The sequence below is a fragment of the Malus sylvestris genome, chromosome 5 (genome assembly GCF_916048215.2).
Source record: "Malus sylvestris chromosome 5, drMalSylv7.2, whole genome shotgun sequence".
Lineage (NCBI taxonomy): Eukaryota > Viridiplantae > Streptophyta > Magnoliopsida > Rosales > Rosaceae > Malus > Malus sylvestris.
The window spans coordinates 46,841,882-46,851,188 of record NC_062264.1 but is presented as its reverse complement, the minus strand read 5'-3'; the positions used below and the strand labels follow the sequence as shown (position 1 = coordinate 46,851,188).

The 9,307-nt window shown below is 40.3% G+C and overlaps 2 protein-coding genes across 3 annotated transcripts; one reads left to right on the top strand and one right to left on the bottom strand.

Annotated features, from left to right (window-relative positions):
- The first annotated feature begins 1,445 nt into the window (after window positions 1-1,445).
- Window positions 1,446-4,889, top strand: LOC126623344 (SEC14 cytosolic factor-like). 2 transcript variants are annotated; one of them, XM_050292204.1, is made up of 11 exons: window positions 1,446-1,666; window positions 1,784-1,812; window positions 2,321-2,404; window positions 2,525-2,578; window positions 2,703-2,780; window positions 2,917-2,970; window positions 3,127-3,168; window positions 3,237-3,332; window positions 3,607-3,708; window positions 3,862-3,942; window positions 4,232-4,889. In XM_050292204.1, the coding sequence occupies exons 1-11, from the start codon at window positions 1,612-1,614 to the stop codon at window positions 4,547-4,549; spliced, it is 993 nt and encodes a 330-aa protein (XP_050148161.1). In that variant the 5' UTR covers window positions 1,446-1,611; the 3' UTR covers window positions 4,550-4,889. The 2 variants fall into 2 exon arrangements, with proteins under 2 accessions (XP_050148161.1, XP_050148160.1); XM_050292203.1 differs by having other exon boundaries at window positions 1,463-1,666; window positions 3,109-3,168.
- A 320-nt stretch (window positions 4,890-5,209) lies between these two features.
- Window positions 5,210-7,789, bottom strand: LOC126623339 (WEB family protein At1g12150-like). Its single transcript, XM_050292197.1, has 3 exons — window positions 7,391-7,789; window positions 6,979-7,230; window positions 5,210-6,828 (listed from the first exon to the last, which is right to left on the bottom strand). Exons 2-3 carry the CDS (start codon window positions 7,216-7,218, stop codon window positions 5,245-5,247), a joined length of 1,824 nt encoding a protein of 607 aa, XP_050148154.1. The 5' UTR covers window positions 7,219-7,230; window positions 7,391-7,789; the 3' UTR covers window positions 5,210-5,244.
- Between the last annotated feature and the right edge of the window lie 1,518 nt (window positions 7,790-9,307).

Below are 9,307 nucleotides of genomic sequence, written 5' to 3'. Positions count from 1 at the left end.
CATGGATCTGTTAAATGCTGACGTGGCTGCCACATATATGTCATGTGGCTGCCAAATGTCAGCCACGTGGCAAATAAAAATAATTTTTTATTTTTTTTTTTTAAAACCTGAAATTGGAAGAAAAAAAAAAGGACCGAACCCCTACAACCCAGAAGAAGAAGGAGGAAGAAGAAGAAGAGAAGAAGAAAGAGGAGGAGGAGGAAGAAGAAGAAGAAAAAAAAAAAAAAAAAAAGGGACCGAACCCAGAAGAGGAAGGAGGAAGAAGAAGAAGAAAAAAAAAGAAAAAAAGAAAGGGACCGAACCCAGAAGAGAAGAAGAAAGAGGAGGAAGAGAAGAAGAAGAAGAAGAAAAAAAAAAGAAAAAAGAAAGGGACCGAACCCAGAAGAGAAGAAGAAAGAGGAGGAAGAGAAGAAGAAGAAGAAGAAGAAAAAAAAAAGAAAAAAAGAAAGGGACCGAACCCAGAAGAGAAGAAGAAAGAGGAGGAAGAGAAGAAGAAGAAGAAGAAAAAAAAAAGAAAGGGACCGAACCCAGAAGAGAAGAAGAAAGAGGAGGAAGAGAAGAAGAAAGAGGAGGAGGAGGGAGAAGAAGAAGAAGAAGAAAAAAAAGAAGAAGAAGGGACCGAACCAGAAGGAGGAAGAAGAAGAAGAGAAGAAGAAAGAGGAGGAGGGGGAAGAAGAAGAGAAGAAGAAAGAGGAGGAGGAGGGAGAAGAAGAAGAAGAAAAAAAAAGAAAAAAAAGAAGGGACCGAACCAGAAGGAGGAAGAAGAATAAGAGAAGAAGAAAGAGGAGGAGAAGGAAGAAGAAGAAGGGAAAAAAAAAAGAATGATCAAATCCCCTGCAACCCAGAGGAGGAGGAGGAGGAGGAGGAGAAGAAAAAAAAAAAAAAAAGGGACCGAACCCAGAAGAAGAAGAAGAAGAAAGAGAAGAAGAAGAAAGAGAAAAAAAAAAAATTGGCAGACAGGTTTAAAAAAAAAACAAATTATTTTATTTACCAAGTGACAGACATTTGGCAGCCACGTCAGCATTTAACAGATTCATGAATGGAAAATGTAATGGTTGTATGAAATTGAAATAAAATAGTACTTGAGGTATGAAAGTGAAATATTTTAAAGATGTTGTATAAAATTGCAATAGACCTCAAACATGAGAGGTTACTATGTAATTTATCCAAAAAACGTGGCCGGATTTTGTGGTGTGGGGTCCTACACTACTACCGAGAGTCGACGAGGAGGAGGGATAGAGCTGACCCATCATTGATTGGGCGATCGGTTTGGGAGGAATCTTTCAGCTGGGATACCTGTGCTGTGCTGTGCTGGCTGTTTGGCACAAGTACTAATTTGGCGCAAATCACATTGCTTTGCCTCCCATTTTTAGATTTAGATTCCATCCGAATCCTAAAATTCCAACATTCTAACCATCTATCATACATAATACGATTAAAAACTATTTTAAATTTATTTATTTAAAATTAAACATAAATAATACCTAACGAAAATTAACAGAAAAACGGTCATATGAGAATCCATACAAAGAGAACAGAGACTCACTCTGATCCTCCTTAGAGAGTTAGAGAGAGTTAGAGACACAGGCGCACAGCAGCAGCAGAAGAGAAATGGGGATCGTTTCTCAGGAAGCGATCAAGCAGTTCCAAGCTCTGATGGACCGAGGTGTGCTTCCTCTCTCTCTTTCCTCTTTCTTACCTTTTGGTGTTTTATATTTTTTATTTTCACTGTTTCTGATATTTCTACTGTTTTTTTTATTGGTGGAATCTGGGGAAATGGCAGTTGATGAGCCTCTCAAGAGATCGTTTCAGGTTCGCATTTTCCGCTCTCCCATCTTTCTTCTCTTCTCTTGTCAGCTTAAACTCAGCTCAACTCTCGTCTTCTGCTGCCGCTACCGACTTTCTACTTTCTTTCTTTTTACTTAATTTATTTGATTTTAATTGACGTGCTTTTTAAACCTTTTGGGTTTGGGGTGCTGCTAATGCTAATGCTAATGGAACTAGTAGACTAGTAGTACACACTACCATCTTGTGAATCATGTGATGATTAATCAACCCAACACCACTAGAATCAATCCCATCGCATCATCCCATTGCTTAATGTAATCTTTCGTCTTTTTTTCTTTCTTCTGGGTAATTTCCAATTGCCCATTTGGCATTTGCTGCCACTCAAATCATGTTACTGGAGTTTAAACTAAAAAAATCTATTTCTTTGATTTTAATAACATGAACATCAAGTAGGGGACAAGACAGACACTTGAGTCTTTATAAATTTCTTGTCTTGTATGGATGATCGTTGTAGTTGTTTCTTGGTTTATAGAATGTTCATCAAGGCTATCTAGTTGAGACTTTCGGCCGCTTTCTCAAAGCAAGGGATTCCAATGTTGCCAAAGCCCATAAAATGGTAACACTGCATCCCTTTTGCCTCCACATTTCACCTAATGATATCATATCCATTATTGGCTCACTTGTTTTGCTTTTGTTTTTATTGATGAAATCAAATGGTATGTTTCTGATGTTCCAGTTGGTCGATTGTTTAAACTGGAGGGTACAAAATGATATTGACAATATATTAGCCGTAAGTTTATCCTATTCTCCTACTTGTCTAATGTTTGCCACTGATTGCCAAATTACCATTCTAATGTATAACCATGGTGGCCTACTGCTGCTGACATTTCCTGAATCTTATTCCTCTGTTGCAGAAGCCCATAGTTCCAACTGAACTATACAGAGGAGTGCGAGATTCACAGCTCATAGGTCTTTCGGGTTACTCAAGAGAGGTGCTCATTCTTTCTTAAAACTAATCTCTTTTGTGGAGTTTACACTGTCATGTCTCTTCTACAAATGGTTTTTCTCTTGTAATTTGTGTGTGCTATAAGCCTGTGAAATGTTTATTCATTCTCCTTTGCTCTTCAGGGCTTGCCCGTCTTTGCCATTGGTGTTGGGCTAAGTACATTTGACAAAGCATCGGTAAGTATTAGATGAAAATGAAAGACCATCTTGTCCTACAATTGACAACAATGTTACCTACTTCAGCCATTTTAACTTGGTGCTGGGGGTCCTTCAGTCTTGACAATCTTTGAGAAATATTTTTCTTCTTGATTACAGTTTCACTACTATGTGCAGTCACACATTCAAATTAATGAATATCGAGATCATGTAATTTTGGTGAGTACCAGATCTTGAATCTCTAAGGTTTCTTGAGTCATCCTTCTGACCTGTGTGTTTGGCTGTAGCCTTCTGCATCGAAGAAGTATGGTAAGCCTATTACCACCTGCATCAAGGTTTTAGATATGACTGGTTTGAAGCTCTCGGCACTAAGCCAAATAAAGGTACATATAACTTGAGTAATGATGTTCTTTCTTTTTGTTTGTTTTCGTTACAGTTTAAACTCATCTTGTTCTTTCCTATGACAAGTACAAATCACAATTTTATTTAGGTTTGTCCAATGTTCCTTAGCGAGGAATTATTTTTATAAATATATGAAAAAAATATAAACCAGGATGATTATAAATCTCATGTAATGCATGACTGTGATGATTCTACTTTGTATGCGTCTACATGAGTTCTACAGTTCACTACCTTATATTTTGCATGTCCGTGCAGTTACTGACAACTATATCAACCATTGATGATTTGAACTACCCGGAGAAGACAAATACATACTACATTGTAAATGCCCCTTATATATTCTCAACTTGTTGGAAGGTTAGTCTTCACATTGTTAATCTTTGTGATATAATGTAATCTTAAATCTTTTGTGTCCTGCATAAGTACAATTGAGGTTGTTGCATGAGCCCTTTTATATATTTTAGATGCCCTTTTAGAATTGGAGTCGTATAATTCTTGGCCTGTTATCAGGTTGTCAAGCCACTTTTGCAGGAGAGGACAAGGAAAAAAGTGCAAGTGTTGTCTGGTTGTGGTAGGGATGAACTGTTGGAGGTAATGTGTTTCCTATAATGCTTGATGTATTGCGAATTTGAATGCTTATGAGTTCTTCTCATATTACTCAAAATCATCTCTCTTTTTTTTCGGTAACATTAAACTACCTTTCTTATAGTTAATTTAATATCCTTAGTATTTTCACTGCACATGAACATGTTTCCTCTTCGTAAGTCAATGTACTTGTAGAAACTGGATGCGAAGGCAAACCCATGTGATGGACATATAGCCAATTTTGCTTCTTGTATTTAAATGGACTAACCTTGTAGTTGGATTTGATGTTTGTTAGATAATGGATTATGCATCCCTTCCACATTTCTGTGAAAGAGAAGGTTCAGGATCATCTCAAAATTCACAGAATGAAGCTGACAATTGCTTCTCCTTGGACCACCACTTTCATCAACAGCTCTACACCCACATCAGGCAGCAGTCTCTGATGAAGGAATCCGTTCAACCAATCAGACACGGTTCTTTTCATGTGGATGTACCTGAGGCTGCGGCAGAAAGAACTCATATTGCTAAAACGATAGAATCTGAGTTTAACAAGTTTGGTAATCGGAATGGGCTATCTGAGTCTTTAGATGGCCTAAAAATCAATGGCGACTGAAACCAGAGTTTGGTGCCATGCAAACTTGCGATGAATCTTATGGCTTTGTGATCACTCTAAAGCTGCTGGACAAGGAGTCTTTGCATTACTGATCCTAGAGTTGCAATCATGTGAAATGATTGGTTGTAATGGTGACTGCTGACATTATCTACGTGAACTTAACAATTGCAGAGCTAATACAGTGTATGTAATTTGACATATGGGGCTGCCCCGGATAATTAGTTCAGACCTACGAGTAGCCTAATATGCGTTGTAGTAGTGCAGCAGGAAAATTGTCATCCTTAGTTGCACAGTTCCAAACGATATAGTAATTGCACAGATTAACCTGTTTTAACCTTTAGCGATTTCTAATTTTGTTTTTTGACATGTCAGTTTCTGGTGCTGGTGCTATTTCTGTAGCGAAGACTCGTCTGCGGATCAGTTGGTTAAAGTCTGCATGCTGACTTGTTAAATTTTGCCCTGAAGAACCAATAAAAGCAGAAAGTATTGTTTTGAGTATTGAGATAAGAAAACGGGAGATGTACGTGTTTCCCTGTTTTTGAACCACTGAGACTTACAATTAAGTTTTCCTGAATACAATCAATACACCAAAATGGGACGTGTTGGATTGGAAGTTGGTGTTTCTCCCTCAAGGACTACGAGAGATCCCATTCCCATCCAACTTGTCTGCCATTGTGATCTTCTCTTGATTCCTGCTAGAACTGAACGGGGAATGATACTGATGACTCGCCCACCACCATTTGTTCTTCTTGATGCCGCTTGCGAAGTTCTCCCTCAACTGCTGATTTTGCCGACTCTGCCATCTCTGCTTTGTTCAATGCCATGTCTGTTGCAGTCTTGATTTCCTCTATGGCTTTTAAATTGGCCTCCAGCTTTTTATCTACTTCAGTTTTTCTTACGTTGAGTGCTTCCACTTGGTTCATGCTTTCTGCCTCTTTCATCTCAGCCAATTTTTCACATTCCTCGACTTTCCTTCTCAAAGATTCAAACTCCTCCTCCGATAGTCTGATCTTGGCAGCACCGGTCTCTGAGTTTGAAGACGAACCTTCTTCCTGTGTTCCCCCAGATAAGAACTTCAGCTCCCCAAGGACTCTTTTTTCTGCTTCTCGTGCATCTTTAGCTTCTTCGAGGGCAATCTTCAGTTTCATCTCTGCTTCCTCTGCTGCAACTCTGCTATCTTCAGCTTCTCGTTTATGTTGATTAGCATTTTCCTTCATCTTTTCTGCTTCCAGCCTTGTGCTTTCAGTTTCAGATGACAGCTTCTCAGCAGTTGGGCTGTGATGTGCATCGTATTCATGAGGACTAGGAGGTGCATTACGATGTGCCTCTGCCTCTTCTTTGGTTTTCTGTATTTGATCAGTTAGTTTAGTAGCGAGAGCTTCCATTTCCATTTCTTTGTCCTTCAATTCAGCCTGTTCCCTCTTCACATCTTCCAATTCCAGCCTGAGGGAACTCACAAAGCTTCGGAGAGAGCTCTCTTCGTCCGCCACTTCCTGCAGCATCTTTGTGGCTTCATTGAGCTCCATAGTCACCACTCTCACGGAGTCCATTTCGCACGCGTGTGCTTTCTTCATCTCTTCTTGTATAATTTCAATCTCCGATGTTGTTTCTTCAAGCTTTGCCTCTAGTTCTTTGGCCAGTTCAGGATCAACCTCATTCTTCAAAGATAGCAATTTGTCTTCTGCTTCTTGCTTCGCACTTCGGTAGGATCGAAGGTGGGCCTCTTTTTCACACACGGCGTTTGCCTGCTCCTGTTGGGCTTGCAGGGCGGCAAGTTTGAGCTGTTCAATGGATCCCTGCATGGCTGAAACCTCCTTTGACAGCTCGTTAACCCTGTCTGAGTTAACGTTTGCTGACCGCTGAGCTTCTGCTGCCTGTTGGAATGCAGCCAGTTTTGCTTCAAAGGCGGCATCAAAGTCCTGTCGGATTTTGGTAAGCTCTTGCTTTGCTGCATCGAGTTCGGTCACAGTGGCTGTGTACTCATTTCTTTCGTGGTCCAATTCCCGTTTCCAAGCACTACCTTCAATGGTTTCTCTGGATTTGACCTCTTCTAGTTTCTTAGCCCGATTCTTCACATCTTCGGCGTCTTTAATTGCTGATCGCTTGGAGTCTGTTACAGTTTTGAGCTTGGTGTTCAGATCCTGCAGTGTTCTCTTGGCCTTATCAAGCTCAGAGAGTGCTCTAGCTTTGGTAGTTTCCGCACTCCCTAATTGTTGCTTAATCTTGTTTAGTTCTTTCTGTGCCAACAGAAGTTGCGTCTCCTTGTCCAGTGCATTAGTCTGACAAACAAGAAATCCCCAGTTAAATATCAAATCATTCAGAAGAGATGATATACGCAATACAAAAATAGAAAGGCTGTTCTCTTCGCAAGACGTTAGCATTTTGCAATGGCATTGGCGTTGAAGGGATATATTGATTGAATATTGCACCTCCGGCGAAAGCTTTTTCTTGACGGCATTGGCATTGGCATTGGCTTTGGGGCTGGCACTGGAATTGGAATCGGAATTGGCATTGGCATTGGAAGATTTTCCTCCTCTAGAAACGACTTGGCCAAACAAACTAACAGCAGCTTTGACAGATTGGAAGGGTGCTCGGGTGTCAACCTCTCCCACCTCCGCCCTCGGGGAACCGGGAGCCTTCTGCTGATCCTTTATACGGACATTCGCCATTTTTGGTTTCTTCTGCGGGCAACACGCATGCATGTATGAATGTACGAGTCACAACAATGTACACACACACACACACACACACATATATATATATATATATATATCAAATATTTGAACAAATTATTTCGTCCGAATAGAATTATAATAATATTGGAAACGTGAAAGCACGTACCTGCAACCAAAAAAGATGATTGAGATGGAAAAAGTTGAAGTCAGAGGAGGAGGATCATTCAATACACTTAAGAATTCAAAAGTAAAAAGAAATCAAATCAAATGGGTTAAATGGCAAACCCAGAGATTGAAAATAAAATTTTGAAACAAAATGTATAATTGTCAAAGAAAAAGAAAAGGGAAAGAGGAAATGGCAGACGGTGGCCGTTGGAAACCAGAACAAGCGCAGAGATGAAGAGAGCCGAAAGAGGAGGAGGAATGGATATGTTAATTACCGTTTGTACAAATTTACTTATTCTACTATTTTTGCGGGAACCAAACCGAAACACGCGGAGCTTAACGGACAATGCCAACCGCTAACATTTTGGGAATTACAGAATTGGCCTTGCCTTCCACCTGCCGGCTAACGTGATTAGTCACGCAGATGACATACTTGACCGTTGACCAGCCCGTGCGGTGCTTTACCTTCTTTCTTCTGCAAAACTGATGGAGGATCCTCTTGTGGGGATTATAGGGAGTCCTCTCGTAATAGTAGTTCATAATTATATCGTGTGGTTAGTTTTTGTTCGATACTATTTATATTTAATTTTAAATAAATAAATTTAAAATAATTTTAAACCGTACGATGTACGATAAACGGTTAAGATATGAGAATTTTTAGAATCCCCACAACTTGAATCCGGATGGATCCAGATCTGACAAAAAACAAGTCTGGAACTCCATATCACTATCCAGCTATGCCACTCATCGTTATTAATTCAAAGATTTTTTTTTTCGAATGATTTAATTCAAAGTTTTTTGAACTCCGCCTATGTAAGTTTATCTTACATTGCCGGTCCCAAGCCCGGGTAAAGGAGGAGGGGGAGGGCGTCAGGTAGTCGACAGCCGGCACTCCACAGTTACGTCGAATCCTTATGAAAATGAATTCAGAACGAAATCGCGCTAAAGCTAGGGCGTCACCCGTAAGTGGCGCGCTGTGTGGCCCGAGCACAGTGATAAGTGAGCAAGGGTCGCTGTATCTCCATAGGCACCCGGATGCAGTGTTAAATGAGCAAGGGGGCCATAGAAACTTCTTTTCGAACGACTCCACTCAAAGTTGTTTGGGAGCATATGCACCTATCAACTTTACACGGGACACACAAAAGAAGTACTTTGATTCCATTGGACGGGGGAGGGTGAAGAAGCTAAGACAGAAGGGTAGAGTTCAGGAGAGTAGAATGCGTTTAGGAATGTGGAATATAGGAACCTTAACGGGAAAATCTATGGAAGTAGTGGAAGTTATGGTGAGGAGAATGATAAATATTATGTGCCTACAAGAAACTAAGTGGGTTGGTCTTAAGGCAAAGGATCTAGAAAACTCAGGGTTTAAACTTTGGTACTCGGGCACAAATAGAACGAGAAACGGTGTTGGCATCATCGTGGACAAGACCTTGACACAAGATGTTGTAGATGTCAAGAGTGTAGGAGATAGAATCATGGCAATCAAGATTGTAATAGGACAAGAACTTATCAATGTGATTAGTACGTACGCACCTCAAGTAGGGTTGAATATGAGTTCGAAGGAGAAATTTTGGGAAGACCTTGGAGACTTGGTGCAAGGAATTGCTCAGACGGAAAAGTTATTTATAGGAGGAGATTTAAATGGACACGTGGGCAGGGAGACAGGCAACTATGGAGGTTTTCATGGTGGCCATGGTTTTGAGGAGAGAAACGAGGATGGGGAAGCTATCTTGGATTTTGCAATGGCATATGATCTCTTCTTAGCCAACACCTTCTTTAAGAAGAGAGAAGAACATGTGATCACCTACAAGAGTGGGTCGTCAAAAACACAAATAGATTTTCTTCTAATGAGGAAAAGGGATCGTATAACTTGTAAGGATTGCAAAGTTATACCAGGAGAGAGCGTGGCTAATCAACA